Source organism: Saimiri boliviensis, chromosome 17 (genome assembly GCF_048565385.1).
Source record: "Saimiri boliviensis isolate mSaiBol1 chromosome 17, mSaiBol1.pri, whole genome shotgun sequence".
NCBI classification, from domain to species: domain Eukaryota; kingdom Metazoa; phylum Chordata; class Mammalia; order Primates; family Cebidae; genus Saimiri; species Saimiri boliviensis.
The window spans coordinates 5,283,286-5,308,998 of NC_133465.1; the positions used below are offsets into that span (position 1 = coordinate 5,283,286).

Consider the following 25,713-nt stretch of genomic DNA (forward strand, 5'->3'; position numbering starts at 1 on the left):
CTGGGATTACAGGCTTGAGCCACCGCGCCCGGCAATTTTTTGTATTTTTAGTAGAGACGGGGTTTCACCATGTTGACCAGGATGGTCTCGATCTCTTGACCTCGTGATCCACCTGCCTCGGCCTCCCAAAGTGCTGGGATTACAGGCGTGAGCCACCGCGCCCCGCCTCATTTCTTTTTCTTAAAAAGATATTTAGGCTGGGTGTGGTGGCTCACGCCTGTAATTCCAACACTTTGGGAGGCCGAGGTAAGCGGATCACCTGAGGTGAGGAGTTCAAGAACAGCCTGACCAACATGGAGAAACCCTGTCTTTACTAAAAATACGTAATTAGCTGGGCATGATGGTGAATGCCTGTAGTCCCAGCTACTAGGGAGGCTAAGGCAGGAGAATCACTTGAACCAGGGAGATGGAGGTTGCAGTGAGCTGAGATCGCCACTGCACTCCAGCCTGGGCAACAAGACTGAAACTGTCTCAAAAAACAACAACGACAAAACAAAAATTAGCAGGACGTGGTGGCACATGCCTGTAATCCCAGCTACTCATAACCAGCTACTTGGGATGCTGAGGCAGGAGAATCATTTGAACCTGGGAGGTGGAGTTTGCAGTGAGCCAATATCGTGACACTATACTCTAGCCTGGGCAACAGAGTGAGACTCTGTCTCAAAAAAATAAAAATAAAAATAAAAATAAATAAAAGCAACAGAAAATCCCTAAACATGTAAAACCAATGCAATGTTACTGAAGATAAATGTGTATTTGGTTAATATCTTATGGAAGTTTAAATTACCTGCCTTCATAAGCCATTGCAGTTATGTATGGCTTAACAACTGGCATATGTTCTGAGAAATGAGTTGTTAGGCAATTTCACTGTTGTGTGAACATCATGCAGTATATTTATACAAACGTAGATGTTATAGCCTACTACACACTTAGAATATATAGTAGAGCCTATTGCTCCTAGGCTACAAACCTATACAACATGTTACTGTACTAAATGCTGTAGGCAATTGTAACACAATGGTAAGTATATGTGTATCTAAACATGTTATTTTATTTTTGAGATAAGAGTTTTGCTTTTGTTGCCCAGGCTGGAGTGCAATGGCATGTTCTCAGCTCACCACAACCTCTGCCTCCCAGGTTCAAGTCATTCTTATACCTCAGTCTCCAGAGTAGCTAGGACTACAGGTGTGTTCTACCATGTCCAGCTACTTTTTGTATTTTTAGTAGAGACAGGGTTTCTGGATTTTGGCCAGGCTGTTCTTGAACTCTTGACCTCAAGTGATCTGCCCACCATACCCTCCCAAAGTGCTAGGATTACAGGCACGAGCCAGCACACCTGGCCTAAATATATATATATTTTTGAGACGCAGTTTTGTTCCTGTTGCCCAGGCTAGATTTCAATGGTGCAATCTCAACTTACTGCAACTTCTGCCTCCAGGGTGCAAGTGATTCTCCTGTTTCAGCCTCCCAAGTTGCTGGGATTAGAGGCGACCACCACCATACCCAGCTAATTTCTGTATTTTTAGTAGAAACAGGGTTTCACCACATTGGCCAGGTTGGTCTTAAACTCCTGACCTCAGTTGATCCACCTGCCTTGGCCTCCCAAAGTACTGGGATTAGAGGCGTGAGCCACTGTGCCCAGCCTAAACATGTCTATAAACATCAAAAAGGTACACATAAAATATGGCATATAAGATATTTTAGGCCAGACACAGTGAATCATACCTGTAATCCCAACAATTTGTGAAGCCGAGGTGGGAGGATCACTTGAGCCTAGGACTTCGAGAGCAACCTGGGCAGCATAAGGAGACCGCGTCTCTATAGATAATTTTAAAAAACTTAGCTAGGTGTCTCTGGCCCAGTTACTCTGGAGGCTGAGGCAGGAGGATTGACAGAGCCCAGGAAGTTGAGGCTACAGTGAGCAGTGATCACACCCCTGTACTTCAGCCTGGGCAACAGCACACGACAACCACCCCCCACCACACACACACACACACACACACACACACACACACACACACACACGAGATAAAAGTATAGTATAGTAAATACATAAACCAATGACAGAGTTCATTTACTATCAAGTATTATGTACTGTATATAACTATATATATATATATATATAGAGAGAGAGAGAGAGAGAGAGAGAGATTGCTGAGGCTTGAGGAAAAAAAAAAAAGAAGAGAAAGAGAGAGAGAAAGCACACCCAGCTAATTTTTGTACTTTTAGTAGTTACCATGCTGGCCAGGTTAGTCTCAAACTCCTGACCTCGTGATCCGCCCACCTTGGCCTCCCAAGTTGCTGGGATTATAGGTGTGAGCCACCATGCCTGGCCTGTATGTGATATTTCTACATGATTGGCAGCATACTAGGTTTGTTTACACATTACCATCACCACAAACATCTGAGTATTGTGTTGTGCTACATTATCATGTCACTAGATGATGGGAAATTTTCAGCCCCATTATAAACTGTCAGACTTGCAGTTCATTACTGACTAAAAGGCTGTTATGTGGTACACGACTGTATATATTAAAACTATTGAGCTAATAATGCTTTCTTTTGGATTTGGAGCTGAAGTGATTTCACGGCCAATATTAAAAGCCACAGAGCAACTGTTTCAATACTGATTCCAAATGTGTAATGGAAATTTATGTTAAAATATAATATATTTGTGAAGCTCTTGTGTCACTTAAAAATTACTTGTTGGTTTCTGCCGGGTGCAGTGGCTCACGCCTGTAATCCCAGCACTTTGGGAGGCCGAGGCAGGTGGATCACGAGGTCAAGAGATTGAGACCATCCTGGTCAACGTGGTGAAACCCTGTCTCTACTAAAAATAGAAAAAAAATTAGTTGGGCATGGTGGCGCGTGCCTGTAATCCCAGCTCAGGAGGCTGAGGCAGGAGAATTGCTTGAACCCAGGAGGCGGAGGTTGCGGTGAGCCGAGATCGTGCCATTGCACTCCAGCCTGGGTAACAAGAGCGAAACTCCGTCTCAAAAAAAAAAAAAAAAAAAAAAAATTACTTGTTGGTTTCTGTGTGCTAGTCAAATATGCATGCCAAGCAACAAAAACTCTATGAGGCAGAAATGAAATTATTTGTCATGATGACTTAATAATTTAAGCTTTTTCTGCATAGTGGACAACAATTCTGAAACAATAACTTGTTAGTAAGACCCTAATAATCATGTTATTAAATATTTTGTAAAATGAAATACATCATACAATTAACTATTATCTTAATAGAAACTGCAATGTAATTTATAATTTTCTGTAATGCAGGTATAACTTTAGATTTTTCTTGAACACAAACTAAAAAGTGTCCTAATCACTATTTTTTACCCATGTATCAGGGCTCTATGAGTTATTTTCATTTAAAAATACAGAGCATTGGCTGGGCACAGTCACTCACGCCTGTAATCCCAGCACTTTGGGAGGCTGAGGTGGGTGGATCAGAAGGCCAGGAGCTTGAGACCAAAAAAAAAAAAAAGCCAGGCATGGTGGTGCCTGCCTGTAGTCCCAGCTACTCTGGAGGTTGAGGCAGGGGAATTGCTTGAACCCAGGAGGCAGAGGTTGCAGTGAGCCAAGACTGTGCCACTGCACTCCAGCCTGGAGACTGAGTGAGACTCTGTCTCAAAAAAAAAAAAAAAACAACAAAAAAACCCAGCATTAATTGAATTCAAAGTGAACAAAATATCCTATCTTGCTGTTGACTTCTTCAACAATATCATTAAAGCAATTGCTTATATTTTAATATTGTATATTTCAGTAGGTCCTCTTTAAGTAAAGTATATTTTTAAGTCACACATTATTTGTTATTGAATTATAACATAATAAAGTCGCAGGATAAAGACTGTGACTTTAGGAAATAAATTCTAGAATTACCAAAAAAGTAGGGATATTGTTGAAACAAAGTGATTGTAAAAGTAAGGAAGTAGTTAATAAATTTTAAATTACTACCCATAAGATGTTGGAAAACAAAATGCACACTCATTTAAGAACAAAAAGAGATCAGAACTGAGTTGTGTAACTACTCCTGAAAATGAAACATTTTAACATCCAGCTGATGGTTTACACAGTTAGATAAAGCCAACTGTAAAATCAGAGATGATCACTGGTATTTCTATATATATCAGAAATTAGGATAAAACTCTATATAATACTGTAAGTAGAATATATCATATGAACATATTTCATAAAAGCAAAGACATTTTATTCTGAAAATAACTTAGAAATTTAGATGTTTTAAGACACTATATATAAAACATGCAATATAAACATAAGATCTCATATCTATCAAAATCAATGCAGGCATACCTAAAAACTAGCAGAAGCAAAGAAGGATTTGACTGTTCTTTGAAACAGTAAGAAACATTTATTTTGGCAACTAGCTAAATTTATTATGTATTGAAAAACTAGATGTAACCAGAAATCAGAAAACAAAATTCAGTTTGGGCTCCTGTTTATACTTTTATGTTTATATGTATAATATAGGGCAGTTTCATTAAATTAAAATGTGGTGTAAAAATTTAGCTGGTAACAAATTACATCTTGCTTTTTAATGAACAGAATAAAATGGTGAGACCTCAAAAGCAATGGAAGTAAATGCTGTTTCATGAAACATTTATTCCAGTTACACACAAATTGGCTCTGGTTTGCTAAGTACAGTGTATTTTGTATCGCTGGCTCAGTTTAAAAAAAAGAAGTAAAAAAGTCACTGATCTAGAGGCAACTGTGCCTGTAGTAGGTCTCATGATACTTTCTCTAAATTACACCTTTCGAAAATTACGTGAGAACTGATCAATACAAATTTTTTTCACTTATACACACAGGAAATATGTAATACACTGTGAACACCACATATTTCAGAGTGTTGTGCTAAAATAGGAAGCTATCAACTATTTCTGGGTCAAAATCAGGATTAAATGGATTTCTTGACGTATAGATGCATTTCTGCTACTGAATTTATGTGGGCAGGGTGCAGGAGAGAATAGTATAAGAATTTTTTAAAACTAAGGCATAACATACACTGTAAAGCATACAAATCTAAATATACATCTTAATGGAAATTTACAACACACCCATGTAACCACCACTGAGATACAGATATAGAACATTACCAGAACTCCAAAAACGTTCCTGGTGGCACTCCTAGTAATTACTCCCCCTCAAAATAACCACTAACATTGGCTTCTATTACCACAGACTTAGCTTTTCCTATTTTTGAACTTTATTTTTAAAATTTATTTTATCATATTTTATTTTATTTTTTTGAAACAGAGTTTTGCTCTTGTTGCCCAGGCTGGAGTTCAATGGCATGATCTCGGCTCACTGCAACCTCCTCCTCCCAGGGTCAAGTGATTCTCCTGCCTCAGCCTCCCAAGTAGCTGGGACTACAGACCTGTGCCACCATGTCCAGCTAATTTTTGTATTTTTTTTAGTAGAGACAGGGTTTCACCATGTTGGTCAGGCTGGTCTCGAGCGCCTGACCTCAGGTGGTCTGCCTTCCTCAACCTCTCAAAATGCTGGGGTTACAGGCGTGAGCCACCATACCTGGCCTGAACTTTATATAAATGAAATCATACACTATGTCCTCTTTTATGTCTGGCTTCTTTAACTTAACATTACATGATGTCCAGGTCACTTATCCATGCTGTTGCATGTAGCAGTAATCAATTTGTTGCTGATGCTGCATATTATTCCACTGTATAGCTATATGACAATTAACTTATTCTATTGTTGGTGGATATTAGAGTTGCTTCCAGTTTTGAGCTATTATTTTAAAAATCTTTTACTTTATTTTTTCTTTTTTAAGCTATCTCCTACAGGAAGAAAATTTTGAGTTACCATAAATAATGCTATGAACATTCTTGTACACATTTTTTGGTATATCTTTCTGGTGAGTAAAGACTTATAAGTGGAATTGCTGGATCATACAGTATGTGTATGGCACTGTCTACTACAGTTAAACAGTTTCCAAAAGCGGCTGTAAATCAAATTATTCTTAATATTGCTTCCATTCTACCAACTGATTAACAACTCTCAATTGAAAAAAAATCTAAGCAATTTTCCTTTTGTACAGATGGTTCTAAAGAGTGTGTTTGTGGGAATTAGCATGAAGACTGAGTAAGTTCAAGCAAGAAAACAAAGAATGAATAGCTTAAATATTTTAAATGCTAAGTTTTGGAAAAACAACTTACAATATTTCAAAGTTACTTCCAATTTCCTTAAAAATAAGTAGAAAAGAAAACAGAGATAACTACTTAGAAAAAAATGGCCGGGCGCTGTGGCTCACGCCTGTAATCCCAGCTCTTAGGGAGGCAGAGGCGGGAGGATAGCTTGGGCCCAGGAGTTCGAGACCTGCCTGGGCAATATAGCGAGACCCCGTTCTCCACAAAAAGGAAAAAAACAAAAAGAAAAAAATGTACTTTTGCTCACACACAAGTTGAGAAGACAAAACCTTTTTCAGGAATTCAAATTCTTATTTAATAGCAATTAAATTTAACTGAATAAACTTGATGACTAGTATGTGCAAGATAATAAAGAATCCAAAGATGAGAACATAGTGGTTCTTTCATATATTCGTTCAGTGTATGTCTAACTACATGCCGGTGTTTGCTACATGCCAAATATTATTGTAGGAGCTGAGAATACAACACTAAATCATACTGATAACAATCTGGAACCTCATGGAGTTTATATTCTAGCAGGAGGAAGCAAAAACTAAATAGGGGCTGGGCAAGGTGGCTCATGCCTGTAATCCCAGTACTTTGGAAGTCCTAGGCAGGAGGATCACCTGAGGTCAGGAGTTCGAGACCAGCCTGGCCAACGTGGTGAAATCCCATCTCTACTAAAAATAAAAAATTAGTCGGGTATGTTGGCATGTGCCTTTAGTCCCAGCTACTCAGGAGGCTGAGGCAGGAGAATTGTTTGAACCGGAGAGTCAGAGGTTGCAGTGAGCTGAGATCCTGTCACTGCACTCCAGCCTGGGCGACAGAGTGAGACTCCATCTCAAAAGAACAAAACAAAACAAAAACTAAATAAGACAGTCAGGGAAGGCCTAAGAGAAAAGGTGACCCAAAACATCAAAATTCTCAAGGAGGTGAGAGAGGTCATGCTGACAATCTATGGGAAGAGAGTTCCAGCAAGTTTTTTTCCTTGGGAGATACATAACCTAGGGTATCTGTATGGAAGCAGAGGGTGAAGTAAAAAGGGAAGATGAAAGAAGGATGAATGAAACCTACAAAGCAAGGAAAGAGCAAAAACATGAAAGACAAAAAGTGCTATAAAGAGAAACAATAGCTGAAAACCACCAGCAATTCTATGGTTTTCCATGGTACCCAAATGACACAGCATTGGTAACATTAAATCTTTTAGCATCTCTGAATCACAGTTCATCTTTTCTGTAAAATAATAATAATATCTATCACCATAAACAAACTCATTATGGAACAAAATTGTTTAGATTGAAGTTACGCTGCTAGTAAATGTCAAGACAAAAAACACCTGATACCCAATGAAGTAAAATATCTTGCCTGACTTATTTTATCTCCTCAAGACCTTATGATGAGCACAATTACTACTACAATCTTAGAATGAAAAGAAATTTTTGTTTTGTTTTACATTTATTATTTTAAACACACACACACACACACACACACACACACACACACACACACACACACACACAGTTTTTGAGATGGAGTCTCTCTCTGTCACCCAGGCTGGAATGCAGTGGCGCTATCTTGGCTCACTGCAACCTCTGCCTCCCAGGTCAAGTGATTCTCAGGTTCAAGGGACTACAGGTGCATGCCACCATACCTGGCTAATTTTTTGTATTTTTAATAGAGACGGGGTTTCACTTCACCATGTTAACCAGGATGGTCTCCATCTCCTGACCTCATGATCCACCCACCTTGGCCGACCAAAGTGCTGGGATTATAGGCATCAGCCACCATGCCTGGCCTGATTCTTATAATTTTTAAATTTTAAAAATTATAATTTATAATTATAATGTAGAGAGAGGGTTTCACCGTGTCGCCCAGGCTGGTCTTAAACTCCTGAGCAAAAGTGATCATTTGAGAGGGTTGGCCTCCCAGAGTGTTGGATTAGAGGCATGGGCCACTGTGCCTGATCCTTGTTTTTAATTTAAAAAACAAAAAGGAAACATATTCATATCAAAGAAGTAAGGGGGCTGTAAAATGGAATGGAGAGAAAGAAGAAAAATATATTAAGAATAAAAAAATTGGCTGGGCGTGGTGGCTCACGCATGTAATCCCAGCACTTTGGAAGGCCGAGGTGGGCAGATCACAAGGTCAGGAGTTTGAGACCAGCCTGACTAACATGGTGAAACCCTGTCTCTACTAAAAATACAAAAATTAGCTGGGTGTGGTGACACATGCCTGTAATCCCAGCTACTCAGGAGGCTGACGTAGGAGAATTACTTGAACCCGCTAGGTTGAGGTTGCAGTGAGCCGAGATTGCGCCACTGCACTCCTACCTTGGAGACGGAGAGGCTCTGTCTCAACAAAACAAAACAAAACAAAACAAAAAAGAATAACAAAATTAGCCTGGCGTGGTGGCTCAAGCCTGCAATCCCAGCACTTTGGGAGGCTGAGGCGGGTGGATCACGAGGTCAAGAGATCGAGACCATCCTGGTCAACATGGTGAAACCCCGTCTCTACTAAAAATACAAAAAAATTAGCTGGGCATGGTGGCGCGTGCCTGTAATCCCAGCTACTCAGGAGCCTGAGGCAGGAGAATTGCCTGAACCCAGGAGGCGGAGGTTTCAGTGAGCCAAGATCGTGCCATTGCACTCCAGCCTGGGTAACAAGAGCGAAACCCCATCTCAAAAAAAAAAAAAAAAAAAATTATTGGCCACGTACAGTGGCTCACGCCTGTAATCCCAGTACTTTGGGAGGTTGAGGCTGGTGGATCACTTGAAGTCAGGAACTCAAGACCAGCCTGACCAACATGGAGAAACCCCTTCTGTACTAAAAATAGAAAATTTACCCAGGCATGGTGGCACATGCCTGTAATCCCACCTACTCAGGAGGCTGAGGCAGGGAGAATCACTTGAACCCGGGAGGCAGAGGTTGTGAGCCAAGATCATGCCACTGCACTCTAGCCTGGGCAACAGAGAGAGACTCATCTCAAAAAAAGAAAAAATAAAAAAGAAAAAAAAAATAGAGACGGAGGTCTCAGTATGTTGCCCAGACTGGTCTTGAACTTCTAGGCTCAAGTGATCCTCCCACCTCAGCCTCCCAAAGTGCTGGGGTTACAGGAATGAGCCACCATGCCCAGCCACTCATCTGATAATTATTTAGATCAAACTGAAATTAAAAAAAAAAAAAAAAAGTAGATGACAATCTGTTATGTGTAAAGCATGACAATACTACTAGTCTCGTGAAAAAAAGAAAAAAGTCAAAATAGTTAAGATAACTTGACTTAAATATGAAAACTAAGTCTGTATAGAATTCACAAAACTGTCAGAGACAGGAAACTTAAGAGACTGAAAACAAAGGATAAGATAAATGGGAACTCCTCTCTATTATGGGAAAGGTCAACAGTGACATTCTTTTCTGAGGTGGAACCAATCTTTTTTGTTTTGTTTTGTTTTGACAAAGGGTCTTACTCTGCTGTCCAGCTGGAGTACAGTGATGCCATCATAGCTCACTGCAGCCTTGACCTCTTGGGCTCAAGCAATCCTCCTTCCTCAGCCTCCCAAGTAACTGGGACTATAGGTGCATGCCACCATGACTGATAAATTTTTTAACATTTTCTTTTTAGAGATGGGGTCTCGCTATGATGCCCAGTTTGGCCTCAAACTACTGGGCTTGTTCAAGCAATCCTCCTACCTCAGTATCCCAAAGTGCTGGGATTATAAGCATGAGCCACCGTAACCAGCCAACAGAACCAATCTTAACAAATTTATAAATGGCCCTGGAAAAAGAAATGCAGAGTTTAAGTTTCAAATCTACAGTTGGTGGGCAGATCATTTGAGGTCAGAAGTTTGAGACCAGCCTGGCCAACATGGTGAAACCCCGTTTCTACTAAAAATACAAAATTAGTTGGGTGTGGTGGCACATGCCTGTCATCCCAGGGAGGCTGAGGCAGGAGAATCATTTGAACCAGGAGGTGGAGGAGTGAACACTCCAGCTTGGGTGACACAGTGAGACTCTATCTCAAAAAAAAGGAAAAAAAAAAAAAAAAAAAAAAAAGGGAACTGTGAACAATCTTAAATTGTTTTTATTAAAAATGTCAGCAAAATACATTGCTAAACAGGCCCATGATTTTAGAAATATGAAAAATGAGTACAGTTATGTGGCAACTGCCTCTGGAAAATCATGTGCAGTTGTGATTTTCATCATGTGCAGTTATGATTTCATGTTAGGAAAGATATAAATGAATTAGATAAAGATCCATGGAAAAAACTGAGATCTGGGGGCTGCTGGATATAAAAAGTAAACAATTATATTCTCTAGAAAGTCTGAAGAGGATGGCAGGGAGCTGTGGCTCATGTCTGTAATCCCAGCACTTTGGGAGGGCGAGGTGGGCAGATCACCTGAGGTCAGGAGATCGAGACCATTCTAGCTAACAGGGTGTAACCTCATCCCTACTAAAAATACAAAAAATTAGCCGGGCTTGGTGGCATGTGCCTGTAGTCCCAGCTACTTGGGAGGCTGAGACGGGAGAATTGCTTGAGCCCGGGAGGCGGGGGTTGCAGTGAGCAGAGATCAAGACCAGCCTGGGTGACAGAGTGAGCCACTGCACTCCAGCCTGGGTGACAGAGTGAGACTCCGTCCCCCTCCCCCATCAAAAAAAAAGGCAAACTGAAGAGGGAGCTAAGTGAAATCTATAAAGCTATGAAAAATATGAGAAAAAATGAGAAGTGTTTGACAAATTTTACAATATTAGAATAACTGAGTGTAAACTTTGACTTTTTTTTTTTTTTTTTGGAGACAAGAGCCCTGCTATCTCGCCCAGGCTGGGGTGCAGTGGCATGACTTTGGCTCACTGCAACCTCTGCCCCATGGGTTCAAGCGAGTCTCCTGCCTCAGCCTCTGAGCAGCAGGGATTACAGGCACATGCCACTACTGCCTGGCTAATTTTTGCATTTTTAGTAGAGACAGCGTTTCACCATGTTGGTCAGGCTGGTCTCGAACTCCTGACCTCAAGTGCTGCCCACCTCAGCCTTCCAAAGTACTAGGATTAGAGGTGTGAGCCACCATGCCCGGCCAAACTTAATAACTTAGAGGTAAATTTAAAACAAAATGGAAGCACTGCTGTACATAATAAGCTATAAACTTACTGAGTCTTTACTACAAGTAGAAAAACACAAATTTTTAGAAATTTAGATAAGTTCATAGATGCAGACCTACGTCAGGGAATGGGGCAAAGAAGTCTAAAGTATAGGCCACGTACAATGGCTCATGCCTGTAATCCCAGCATGATTGGAGGCCGAGACGGGTGGATCACGAGGTCAGGGGTTAGAGATCAGTCTGGCCAACATAGTGAAACCCCATTTCTACTAATACAAAAATTAGCTGGGCATGGTGGGGCATGCCTGTAGTCCCAGCTACTTGAAAGGGTGAGGCAGGAGAATCGCTTGAACTTGGGAGGCAGAGGTTGTGGTGAGCTGAGATCCTGCCATTGTACTCCAGGCTGGGCAATAGAGTGAGACACTGTCTCAAAAAATAAAAAAATAAAAAAGTGTAAATTATATCCCTACTTTTGAGGGGAGCACTGAATGAATGATCATGCCCATTTCCTTAGATCTCTTCATAGGGCCTTAGTTTAAAAGCATGATAGTCTGACAGTTATTTTGAAGTTGTAACACCCAAGATAGCCAAAATGGGAAGGAGAATCTAGTGAAGGAAATCTCCTTAAATACTAAACAAGAAAGAACTGCAGATTGGGGTGGGGCACGGTGGTTCACACCTGTAATCCCAGCACCTTGGGAGTGCTGAGGCAGGCAGGTCACCTGAGGTCAAGAGATCCAGATCAGCCTGGCAAATATGATGAAACCCCTTCTCTACTAAAAATTCACAAAAGGCCGGGCGTGGTGGCTCATGCCTGTAATCCAAGCACTTTGGAGGCCAAGGCAGGTGGATCACCTGAGGTCGGCAGTTCAAGACCAGCCTGACCAACATGGTGAAACCTTGTCTTAAAAAATAAATAAATAAATAAATAAAAACACACAAAAAATTTGTTGGACATGGTGGCGTGTGCCTGTAGTCCCAGCTATCTGGGAGACTAAGGCAGAATTGCTTGAACCTGGGAGGTGCAGGTTACAGTAAGCTGAGATCGCACCATTGCACTCCAGCCTGGGTGACAGAAGGAGACTCCATTTCAAAAAACAAAAAACCCCCCAAAAAACCAAAAAAGAAGAAAAGAACTGCAGATTGATCATGACAAACCAAACATTTTGGCTAATTAGAAAGAAAGGCATCTTTGCAATAGGACATGAGCATAACAGCTATTCTGCTGTCCAAGTCTTCCTTTAAACTCTGTGGGCCAATACCCATTAAAGCAGTCAGCAGTTTTAACAGGGTGTTACAACATTTAGCATGTTACTGATTTACAAGCTCATAAGCAAAAATAAAGAAGTGTAAGTAGTCTGTTGGTCCAAGTTTCAATAAAAGGGGTCTTTTTTTTTGAGACATAATCTCACTTTGTTGCTCAGGCTGGAGTACAGTGGCACCATCTCAGCTCATTGCAACCTCCGCCTCCCAGGTTCAAGCGATTCTTCTGCCTCAGCCTCCCAAGAAAATGGGACTACAGGCACATGCCACCACACCTGGTGAATTTTTGTATTTTATTTTTATTTTTATTTTTTAAATTAAAAAAATTTTTTTTAAGATGGGGTTTCACCATGTTGGTCAGGCTGGTCTTGAACTCCTGACCTCAGTTGATTGGCCCACCTTGGTCTCCAAAGTGCTTGGATTACAGGCATGAGCCACCACACCCGGCCTAATTTTTATATTTTTAGTAGAGACAGGGTTTCATCATATTGGCCAAGCTGATCTCGAACTCCTGACCTTGTGATCCGCCAGCCTCGGCCTCCCAAAGTGCTTGGATTACAGGTGTAATTCAAACCGAGGCTAGCCAAAAGGGGCCTTTCTAAAGGCATTTTACAAAAGGTGTTTTAAACACAAACCTGAAAAAAAACAAAAACAAAAACTTTAGTCTAACAAAGGTAACCTAATGCTTACCCAGTGCTTTTTCCCCCCGTATGTGCAAACAGGTATGAAAGTGAAAAGAACAAAGCAGCCATAACACAAAGCTAGCTTGCTTCCTTGCTTGCTTTCTCCCTCCCTCCCTTTTTCCCTCCCTCCCTTCCTTCCATTTTCTTTCTTTCTTTCTTTTGCAGTCTCACTCTGTTGCCCAGGCTGGAGTACAGTGGCGTGATCTCAGCTCACTGCAACTTCTGTCTCTGGGTTCAAGTGATTCTCCTACCTCAGCCTCAGCCTCCCAAGTAGCCTGGACTAATTTTTTTGTAGTTTTAGTAGAATTGCAGTTTCGACATATTGACCAGGCTGGCCTGGAACTCTTGACCTCAGGTGTTCTGCTCACTTTGGCCTCCCAAAGTGCTGGGATTACAGGTGTGAGCCACCATGCCCACTATTTATGTCTTTTTTTTTTTTTTTTGAGACAGAGTCTCGCTCTGTTGCCCAGGCTGGAGTGCAGTGGCGTGAGCTCGGCTCACTGCAACCTCAAGCAAATGCCTGGTAATTTTTTTATTTTTGATAGAGACAGGGTTTCACCAGATTGGCCAGGTTGGTCTTGAACTCCTGACCTTGTGATCCACCTGCCTCAGCCTCCCAAAGTGTTGGGATTACAGATGTGTGCCACTGCGCCTGGCCCAAAACTATTTTCTACTCCAATGTGCGAAGCAACTAAACAAGAAAAACCTTAAATATTTGTCCTTGCTAATAATTTGGCTGTATTAACCTCTTATTTTCATTTGAAAATCATCTGGTTTCATTGAGAATTGCTTTGTCATTGAAACAATTTTTTTTTTTTTTTAAATTTGTTTGATGACTGAGAGGTAGACAGCATGGCTAGAACATATACAATTTTAATCTTCATTATTATATATTTTTTCCTGTGAGGAATAACTAGCTTCAACATCTTCTAGAATGTTTTTCCTATTTTGCTACAAAAGTGTAAGCAGAATAAATGTAATTTTTAGGAGGTTGGGTTTAAAAGTTTTCACTAAATTTATTTTATTTTTTATGTATATTTGAGATGAAGTTTCACTCTGTCGCCAGGCTGGAGTGCAGTGGCAGAATCTTGGCTCACTGCAATCTCCGCCTCCTGTGTTCAAGCAATTCTTCTGCCTCAGCCTCCCGAGTAGCTGGGACTACAGGTACACACCACCATGCCCGGCTAATTTTTTGTATTTTGGTAGAGACGGGGGTTTTACCATGTTGGCCAGAATGGTCTCAATCTCCTGACCTCTTGATCTGCCTGCCTCAGCCTCCCAAAGTACTAGGATTAGGGGCGTGAGCCACCACTCCCAGCCAAATTTATTTTTGAAATGAGTAAGTCTAGCTAACGGTGACAAGGATAAATACAGAAGTGCATATGTAAAAAGAAATGAACTCGGGAATGTACGGTGAGAAGACAAGTTTCTCACTGGCCATTCATTTACCAGCTTGCAACACATTGCAGCTATCTTTCCTATTTGATAATTAGATAATTTATTTCATAGTTTGTTGATGATTGGGAATAAGTTAAAGAAACAGAAGAAACTGAAAGGGAGAAAGTTTAAAGTCTGTGAGTGAGGTGGCAAAGGAGTTCAAAACAAAGTAAATGCTTCCTGAGAAAGCAAAAAAAAGGGGGCATGAAGAATTCCACTATAAATCAATTAAGTGTGCTTAGACATCACAACTACATTACTCTAAGTGCTACCTTTTCTTGATGAACAAACTGCAAGTAAGTGACCTTTAGTCCCCAAACCTAACTAACTGTGCAAATTGTTGAAATATCCTGTAACAGAATTGATCAAGGCCACTTAAAACTGCTTAATTTTGATGGTACCTTGTGATAAAATCACGAGCCAACTGTGTAAGACTATCTACCAGGCCCGCCTTTTCAAAAACTAAACGTTATTGGGTGTGGTTGGTTGGTTCTGAAAGGAGAAACTACGGTAATTCCTGGTAGCTTTGACAACGCCTTTAATGATAAAGAAATGTGTTTAACATGTCTCTCATGTTCACTATGGTAAAGTTTATCAGTTTAACTCTTTGCAAACAAGCAAGAGATCCTGCAAGCAGGAAGCTTTTCTGTGGAACTCCTGACGCAACACAAACCATAACAGTTACTGCAAGGCTTAATGCAAACCCTCTAGAGTCCACGTTGACAAATTCTTTAACAAGCCCTGTGGTTACAGGGAAGCTGGTTTCACTCTGACTCACTCCTGCTCAAACAGTTTACTGGAAATGAAGGGGAGGGGGAATTTTCAGAGAAGTCATGTGATGGCCAGACAAACCACAACCAGTAAAGGTTCAACAGAGTCAAAAACAGGTCCCAGCAACAACTGATACCCAGAGTGTTCAAATGGTATTAAAGTGTATGAAAATGTGTCCTGTTTGGTTTCAGATAATCTATACCATAAACTCTTCCATGAATCTGTAGATGTAAAGGAAAAACTTCACAACAGGAAAAACCGGCAGGCATTGACATGGTGTAGGCAACTGCAACTGCAAACACTTCATAGGAAAATGTGCTTAAAAGAGAACAGCCTTAGTGGAATGTGAAAGCACTTTTGTGAGTGTATCTTATCAGCTGCTTTCCATAGTCTTTAAACTCACATGATCAAACACATATTTTATCATTATCAAAAGAATCCTTCACTTTGGCTGGTCTGAGTGCAGGGATGTTTACAACTAATTGATCACAACCAGTTACAGATTTCTTTGTTCTTCTCCACTCCCACTGCTTCACTTGACTATCCTTAAAAAAAAAAAATCAAAACAAAACAATAAAATAAAAAGAATCCTTCACTTTGACCCTATACTTTGAAATGGATGTTCACTAGATAAATGTCTATTTTATTGTACTGCATTAAAAAAAGGCATTGGCCATAAGAATGAGAACTATCTGATAAACTTTTTTTTTGGTTTTGTATTTTCACTAGTAAAATAATGTAAATAACTTGAAATGCCTGAATAGGACAAAGGTCCTATTAAGCTAAAAAATAAGCTTTATTTTTTCAGCCTTAAACAAATTTAATACAAATTAGTAAGGTAAAAGATACTAGTATTAAAAATTAATTTGGGGATTTAGCTTCAATATACAGAGTAGGTAGCAATTATTAATTACTTTAATTACTGTAGTCCTAAATAGAACCTAAAAATGTTCCCTTATTTTAAGATTAAATTCACAAGCTATAAAATAGCCTTGGGGGAAATATTCAATCTAAAATGGTCTGCAGACTCATGAATGATACTCAATAGAAAGACAAACTAATCAATATAAAAACAGGGGAAAAAAACTGACATTCTGTGTTTTTTTTTTTTTTTTTGAGGTGGAATTCACTGTTGCCCAGGCTGGAGTGCAATGGTGCCATCTCAGCTCACTGCAACCTCCGCCTCCTGGGTTCAAGTGGTTCTCCTGCCTCAGCCTCCTGACTAGGTGGGATTACATGTGACTGCCAACATGTCCAGCTAATTTTTCTATTTTTAGTAGATACAAGTTTTCACCATGTTGGCCAGGCTGGTCTCGAACCCTTGACCTCAAATGATCCACCTGCCTTGGCCTCCCAAAGTGCTGGGATTATAGGCATGAGCCACCATGGCTGGCCCCGATATTCTTTGAAAAGGCAAAGTTTTAAGACTTTTATATTTCTGACTAAATTTTAAATTTCCTATTCTGATAGCAATAAGCAGCAGCAAATCTCATATAGTCAGCAACCTAACACTGAGAAAGAATCCAAGTAGCAGGTCATTAAAACAGATGGCATTTAGGAAGGTCGGGCGCGGTGGCTCAAGCCTGTAATCCCAGCACTTTGGGAGGCCGAGGCGGGTGGATCACGAGGTTGAGAGATCGAGACCATCCTGGTCAACATAGTGAAACCCAGTCTCTACTAAAAATACAAAAAACTAGCTGGGCGTGGTGGCGCGTGCCTGTAATCCCAGCTACTTAGGAGGCTGAGGCAGGAGAATTGCCTGAGCCCAGGAGGCGGAGGTTGCGGTGAGCCGAGATCACGCCATTGCACTCCAGCCTGGGTAACAAGAGCGAAACTCCGTCTCAAAAAAAAAAAACAAAAAACAGATGGCATTTAGGAAAGTAAACTTATTCAAAAAATATTCTTGTAAGTAAATATGTACAACAACATTTCTACTCTATTATGTAAGCTTTAAATACAAAAATACCACAACCACTCCTAGACTCCTATTCTCCATTATTTCAGCAATACCAGCTGCCCTAAGTTTTCAGGATACATCATGCAAATAAGTTCTTTTATTTTTAAAATTCTTTTATTCCTAATGTATCTTTAAATTTTCTTTTTGATTAAACAGCTTATAAAATAAACAAATTATCAGAAGAATCTTCATTTGTTTCTAAAGTACAGAATTTTATAAAAGTTATTTTACTCAATATGAATTAAAATTTGCAAGTCATTTAACTTGGTGTCTATTATATTATCTTCAGATGACAATTGCTCTCAGATGACTATTAAACTCAAAGATGCAAAACAGTTAAATCTTCCTTTGTAAAATGACTGGTGTTCAATTGCACTTTATACTTTGCAACAAAATAAGGCTGAATATTAATGGATATGTTTCATGTAATGCTACACTTTTTCTTCATTGCTATTTCATCATCTACTCAAAGTATCTACTGAATGAGTAATATGTGCAAGAGTAGGCAGGCATTGTTGAAAATAAACATATTTTTAAGGCCTCTTGTTAAAAAGTTTACAGACTCCTGGCAAGATAAGTCCATAATAGTTTCAAAAGAAGGTAGAATGTGTTAAGTGACATGAGAAAGACATAGCTGGGATGCAATATTCAGAGACAATCTGAGCAGAGTGAAGGGGGTGAGGTAGGGGTAGGAAGGGAATCAAAAAATACTTCACAAAGAAGTACATAAATTGAAAGGTAAGAAAACTGAAAAAGTAGACATGCAGATAGGAAGAAATGACACACTAAGCAAAGTCATGAAAAAGAACAATACCCCATAGTGGTGGAGGAAAAAGTTACATTATTCCAAATGATGAGACCAGTAATATTTAAACTTAAAAACTTCAAAGTTCTTTAATTAAATCTCTCTCTCTCTCTCACACACACACACACAGACACACTATACACACACACACACACACACACACACACACACACAATTTTTGATGGTGAATGGGTATTCTAGCAGTTTCTTTTCTTTTCTTTTTTCTTTTTTAGAAGGAGTTTCGCTCTTGTTGCCCAGGCTGGAGTGCAATGGTGTGATCTCGGCTCACCGAAACCTCCGCATCCTGAATTCATGCGATTCTCCTGCCTCAGCCTCCCAAGTTGCTGGGATTACAGGCATGTGCCACTTCCTCCAGCTAATTTTTGTATTTTTATTAGAGACAGGGTTTCTCCACATTGGTCGGGCTGGTCTTGAACTCCCAACCTCAGGTGATTGCCCGCATTGGGCTTCCAAAGTGCTGGGATTACAGGCATGAGCCACCATGCCCGGCCTATTCTAGTAGTTTCTTAAAGTTCAACTTGAAAATCATCAATGCAGAGGATAAAAAACAGTCACAGGGAAATCTGAATGAGTTGTAGGTTGCAGCCAAGTAAAGAAGAAAACTGGGTTAAATAGTTTAGATTTCACTGCAGCCATCACAGATTTTTGAGCAGCAACATTCCATAAGTAGAGATATTTTTCAGAAAATTATTTTTGTTACTTTGTGTGGGACAGGATTCAGAGAAAAAACTTGTGAAGAGTAGACCTACTAGAAAGCCACTGGGAATATTCAGGTAAGGGCTGATAAAGGCCTGAACCAGTAGTGGGAAGGGAGAAGAGTGGGCATATAATATACTACGGAGATAGAATCAAAGGCCTTAAATAATTAATTACTGGATATGGGAGGAAAGGAGGGAGTCAGATGACTCAGATTTTGACCCAAAGCGATTGTTAGGATGCTGATAGCATTAACAGAAAACAGGAACAAAGAAGGAAAAGAAGATCATAAAGAGAATAATTAAACCTTGCATAAAATAGTCCACAAAGCACATAAACAACTATTCTAGACCTAACTTTTATAAATGATGCTAAAATTGCTCAAGGTCAGAGGAAGCTACATTCAGTCATGTCTACCTCTCACAGACATCTAGTGAAAACATGATAGAAAGCCAAGAGCAAAAGGAAGTCAGCTTAGTGGAAAAATACTGCCTAATCTCAACACTGTACTCACAAAAATAAAGCAGGTATCATAAGAAATCAGAATACAAATAAATGCTTTAATTGTCTTTTTTTTCTCCCTTAAAGCATTTATAGTACGACATCCAACCATTAGTCAAGACTGGAATTTAAGCAAATAAAATTGTTTCCTAACAACAATTTCTTAGTAAAATCACATACACCCTTTAACCTAGTTAGAGAGTACATGGCAAAACAATGAGAGCCAAAGGTTTTTTGTTTTTTGTTTTTTTTTAAATACTTTTTTGGCTGATAAACTTATTCTACTAAAGAGCTTTACCTTCAAGAACAAAAAAACATATTTTCTAACTCATTCTCATGCAATCTTAAAATTTAAATTTCCACTTATAGTTACTGATTGATTTTACTTAATTTGCTGTTTCAGCTACAGTTGATCCAACTTTTCCACATTCTATTGCTTCTATCAAATTGGAGCTTTTACCAAACACACATTATCTATGAGGGGATCTCGGCAACAAAGTCAGATACACTTTAAATCTTTGCTAAACTGATTACTGTAAGGATTTGTAAATCATAACCAATAAGACACGACTAAAAAGATGCCAGTAAAGTTATAGCTTAGCAAATAAATAAGAACCTAGTATCTTTTTTATATATCATTTCTAACTATTTACAAAAATATAATAGGAAAAAAGATCCAAATTAGAACAATAAAATTTACGACAAAACTAACATATTAAAATCACTTGGAAAATAGTGTTAGAACAATATACAATGAGTTAATTACCTAAGGAAAAAAGATTCCTACATCATATGTAAAAATATTTTCATAAAGACTTAAACATAACATAATAAAACCATAAAAGTACTGAAAGAAAATATAGGCCAGGCACAGTGGCTCACGCCCGTAATCCCAGCACTTTGGGAGGCCGAAGCTGCAGATCACTTAAGGCTGCGAGTTCAAAACCAGCCTGGCTAACATGGTAAAACCCCATCTCTACTGAAAATGCAAAAATTAGGTCAGGTGAGGTGGCTCACAACTATGATCCCAGCACTTTGGGAGGCTGAGGTGGGTGGATCATCTGAGGTAGCGAGTTTGAGATCAGCCTGACCAACATGGAGAAACCCCATCTCTACTAAAAATACCAAATTAGCTGGCATGGTGGCAAATGCCTATAAACCCAGCTACTCAAGGCTGAGCTGGAGAACCATTTGAACCTGGGAGGTGGAGGTTGCAGTGAGCCGAGATTGCGCCACTGCACTCCAGCATAGATGACAGAGTGAGACTGGATCTCAAAAAACAAAAAAGTAAAGTATAAGAAAACATATCCAGCAAATGACATGGAAAAACTACTGGGAATAAGGAAAAATACTGGCAGCATATGACAAAGAGCATCTTCTTGAATATGTAAACCAGTAAGAAAATGAAAAGTACACTATAAAAAATAGATATATGCACCAGTTAGATGAACATTTTATTTTCTTTTTTTTAATTTGTATTTTCAGCATTTCATTATAATAAACATACTTTGTAGTAAGAAAAAAACTTGTTACAGCAAAGATGTGAAAAATATTTGATAGCATGGAAAAATGTTCAAATTTTTATATTCAAATCAAGTCACAAAACAAAATATGACTTCACTCTTAGATATATATAAATACTTATAGAGAAAAGACTGAAGGGCACTCATGTATTTTCTACAATAAGATGTATCAGTTCATAATTAAAAAAAATTTATAATGACATCAGTATCACATGTCTATGATATTATGAAAAAGAAATTTGTGACTAAAATTTATGGTATGATTCCAGTTTTTATAAAAAGTTATGTATTCAAAGAAAGTCTGGAATACAGTGATTATTACCCTACACTGGGGAGAAGCTATGTGAGTTTTCACTTTTTACTTTATAACACTTCTGGAATGTAAATATCTTATTGCTGAAAGCATTTGTATAAGTAAAAAACATGTAGACATGTAAAAGATAATAGAAGCAAAGGGCCTAAGACAAATTCATTACTGAAAGCATTAAAAATCTTCTCTTGCCGGGCGCGGTGGCTCACGCCTGTAATCCCAGCACTTTGGGAGGCCGAGGCGGGTGGATCATGAGGTCAAGAGATCGAGACCATCCTGGTCAACATGGTGAAACCCCGTCTCTACTAAAAATACAAAAAATTAGCTGGGCATAGTGGCACGTGCCTGTAATCCCAGCTACTCAGGAGGCTGAGGCAGGAGAATTGCCTGAACCCAGGAGGCGGAGGTTGTGGTGAGCCGAGATTGTGCCATTGCACTCCAGCCTGGGTAACAAGAGCAAAACTCCGTCTCAAAAAAAAAAAAAAAAATCTTCTCTTTACCAAGTCATAGCAAGAAACTCTCCTTTGAACAAGAATTAAAACATCAGTACTCTCTCAGATAATTTATAACATGGAAAACTAGCAATAGTCTCTTTCCACCTGTTCTCCCTCACCCCTTCAACTGTAAAACAACTATAAACAAATAAATAAAAATTAAAAATCTGACAGAACTTTTTCCCAGTCTGAAACTGGGAAAAAGTGTGTAAGGAAAATTATATCCATGTCTACTGAAATCTAAAATAAGCCAGAAAATTGATGGAAACTGGCAAAAAAAAAAAAAAATCACAAAAAAGAATAAAGAAAAGAAAAATGAGGCTGGGCACAGTGGCTCACGTCTGTAACCCCAGCACTTTGGAGGTCGAGTTGGGTGAATCACCTGAGGTCAGCAGTTCGAGACCAGCCTGGCCAACATGGTGAAACCCCATCTCTACTAAAAATACAAAAAATTAGCCAGGTGTGGTGGCTCACGCCTGTAATCCCAGAACTTCAGGAGGCTGAGGTGGGCGGATTACCAGGTCAGGAGTTTGAGACCAGCCAGGTCAACATAGTGAAAACCTGTCTCTACTAAAAAAATACAAAAAATTAGCTGAGGGTGATGATGGGCGCTTGTAATCCCAGCTACTGGGGAGGCTGAGGCAAGAGAATCACTTGAACCCAGGAGGTGGAGGTTGCAGTGAGCTGAGACTGTGCCACTGCACTCCAGCCTGGGTGACAGTGCTAGACCCCGTCTCAAAAAAAAAAAAAAAAAAAAAAAAAGAAAAAGAAAAATCAAATCAAAGCAAATATAGGAGAAAATAACTAGTTCTTCGTATAGCTCTACTACCATGCCTGGCTAATTTTTTCTGTTTTTGGTACAGACAGGGTACCACCATGTTGGCCAGGCTGGTCTTGAACTCCTGACCTCAAGTTATCTGCTTGCCTTTGTCTTCCAATGTGCTGGAATTACAGGCGTGGGTCACTGCATCCGGCAAGAGTATATGATTTCTGACAAGGAACATGAAACAGTATGTGCACATTTTGCTTACTTGATTTTTCAATAAAAATAAGCAAATATGAAATTGGGGACTAAGAAATGTATAGTTTATCCTAAAATAGTGATTATAATTATTGGCTTTACAAGATGAAAATAACCAAACCTCATAACCAACATAAGTACTATGTGCAGTCTAGTTTCTACAACTCAAAGAAAAAGTGGCATTAGAGAAGATTCCCTCAAAAAGTAACTAATCAGAGACATAGAGATCAAAGAAAAAGATTATTAACCCAATAGTAGATAGATAAAGATTGAGAAAGGGTCAAAGACTTCAAGAGCTCAAATTATGTAGATAAGATAAAGAATTCTTCATCAAATTCTAGAATTGAGCTTTTAGATGGGAATAAACTTATAAAATTCATTATTTAAAATTCTAAAATCAGGCTGCGCATGGTGGCTCATGCCTGCAATCCCAGCACTTTGGGAGGTGGCAGGTGGATCACCTGAGGTGGATGGGTCACCCTTGGTGGCGCATGCCTGTAATCCCAGCTACTCAGAGGCTGAGGCAGAAGAATCACTTGAACCCAGGAAGCAGAAGTTGTGGTAAGCCGAGATTGCAGCACTGCACTCAAGCCTGGGCAACAAGAGGGCAATTCCACCTCAAAAAAAAAAAAAAAAAAAAAAATCTAAAATCAAAACCCTGCAAAGAATGAAATAAGTATTCTAGTCTGATATTTTAGCTCACATAGGGAATGCTATGAATGGGATCCTTGAGAGATATCACACAGAGACAAAGCACTCATTGCACTCTGTGAGCAATATGAATGACTTTTCTTAGTTTGAATCACTAAATATTGGGGTGATTTGTTACTAATACAGAACTGGAATACTCCTTGTCCTAAAAATAACCCCAAAACATAGAAAACAGAAACGAGAACTCAATCTTTCATGAAGTTAACATTCATAAATGAAGACAGGACAAATAGAAGAAAAGATTGTATCTGAGAACATGCAGGGGAGGGATACAGAAGAGAAGCAAAACGATTTGTCCCACAAAACTCCAAAAGAGCTCTTCAGCAGAATTGCCAGAAAAGGCTGAAACAAGGAAGTTGCATAAGAGTTAGATTCCCAGGTCCCATCCCTACTTAGCACAGCAAGGCAACTCACTCACTCCTATCAGTAGGAGACATAGTCTCTAGACAAAAGTGAATGTTCTGGGCATAATTGTGCTTGTGTTACTGCAGGTATTCACAGATGGAACAGAAAGTGAGATAAGTCACAGTCCACATACTAAACTGAAATCTCTTCCCCAGCCTAGCTTTAGCATGTCAGCCGCAAGGCTGATACAGATGTTCCCTGACTTACAATGGGTGACATCTCATAACCCCATCGTAGTTGAATATATCGTAAATCAAAAAAAGCATTGAATACATCTAACCAACCAAACATCATAGCTTAGACTAGCCTACCTTAGACATGCTCAGAAGACTTATATTAGCCTATAGTTGGGCAAAATTACAGTATACAGCAGAGTATAAATGTATAACCTCATGATCACCTGGCTGACTGAGAGTGTGGCTCACTGCTGTTACTTGGCATTATGTGAGTGTATGGTACCACATATTGCTAGCCTGGGAAAAGATCAAAATCCAAAATTCAACCTATGGCTTGTACTGAATGTGTATCACTTTCATACCATTGTAAACGTGAAAAATCATAAGTCGAACCATTGTAAGTCAGGGACTGACTGTATTGCCTAGGCAAGAAATTGAAGAATTCATCACAGAGAAACTGAACTATCCCAAGAAAAGATCAATAGACACTGATATATGGAGGTTCTCAATAAATATTAAGCCTGGATGCCACTTGACTGTATAATAGGGAAGCCTCACCATCACTACACCTGGCCTCTACACACATAGCTTCCATTTAGCTTTTTTTTTTTTTAAGACGGGGTTTCACCACGTTGTTCAGTCTGGTCTTGAACTCCTGACCTCAGGTGATCTGCCCGTCTTGGCCTCCAAAGTTCTTGGATTAAAGGCGTGAGCCACCGCGCCTAGCCCCATTTAGCTTTTAAGGGCCTTATTCTTTTTGTTGAGCCAGAGTCTCACTCTGTTGCTCAGGCTAGAGTGCAGTGACACAATCTTCTCTCACTGAAACCTATGCCTCCCAGGAATAAGTAAAGTGTTCTATTTTCTACCCCCATTGTTCTTACTTGTGCAGACTCTGCATGTTCCAGCATCTCTTCAAATTCCTGATACTCTTCATCATCTGGCTCAGCACCTGAGAGGCGAGCTGCTCTGGCCATGAAATACGGAGGCAACTCTCCAATTGCTGTACCGATACCCTAGGTGAAGAACCAAAATACTTGCAATGAGGTTCTGTTTTCAACACAATGACACTTAATAGATCAAACCTATACTCTTCTGTAACACCAGAAGCATTCTGAGATGCAATATATTGAGGGAAAGCATACGTGACACAATCAAAATAAGAAGAATTTGGATCCTGGCTCTAATTCTGACCTATCTGATGCTTGGCAAGATAATACATATAAAACCCTTAAGACAAGTCAGGCACAGTGGCTCGCACCTGTAGTCACAGATACTCAGGATTCGGAGACAGGAAGATCACCCGAGCCCGGGAGTTTGAGGCTAGCCTGGGCAACATTGTGAGATTCCTGTTTATTAAAAAAAAAATCTTGTATTTTTAGTAGAGACAGGGTTTCACCATGCTGGCCAGGATGGTCTCGATCTCTTGACTTCGTGATCTGCCCGCCTCAGCCTCCCAAAGTGCTAGGATTATAAGTGTCAGCCAATGTGCCCGGCGAGTAAGTTCTCACTACAGGAAAAAGGTTTATTTCCTCATGACATTGCATGACTCCTGTTATACTCACTTGGTGGACTTTTTCTTTTACTTTAGAGATAGTGTCTCTGTCACCAGGATGAAGTGCAGTCGCACAATCATAGCTCACTCCAGCCTCAACCTTCCAGGCACAAGTGATCCGCCCACCTC

The 25,713-nt window shown here is 39.7% G+C and overlaps 1 protein-coding gene across 7 annotated transcripts in view; it reads right to left on the reverse strand.

The window, feature by feature from the left end:
- VMP1 (vacuole membrane protein 1) overlaps positions 1-25,713 on the reverse strand; it is a 134,484-nt gene that overhangs the window by 41,435 nt on the left and 67,336 nt on the right. For all 7 annotated transcript variants that reach the window (XM_010339717.3, XM_074388075.1, XM_074388076.1 and 4 more), the window contains one exon: positions 24,914-25,045. In XM_010339717.3, the coding sequence (XP_010338019.1) occupies positions 24,914-25,045 (132 nt within the window). The remainder of the gene's footprint in view (positions 1-24,913; positions 25,046-25,713) is intronic.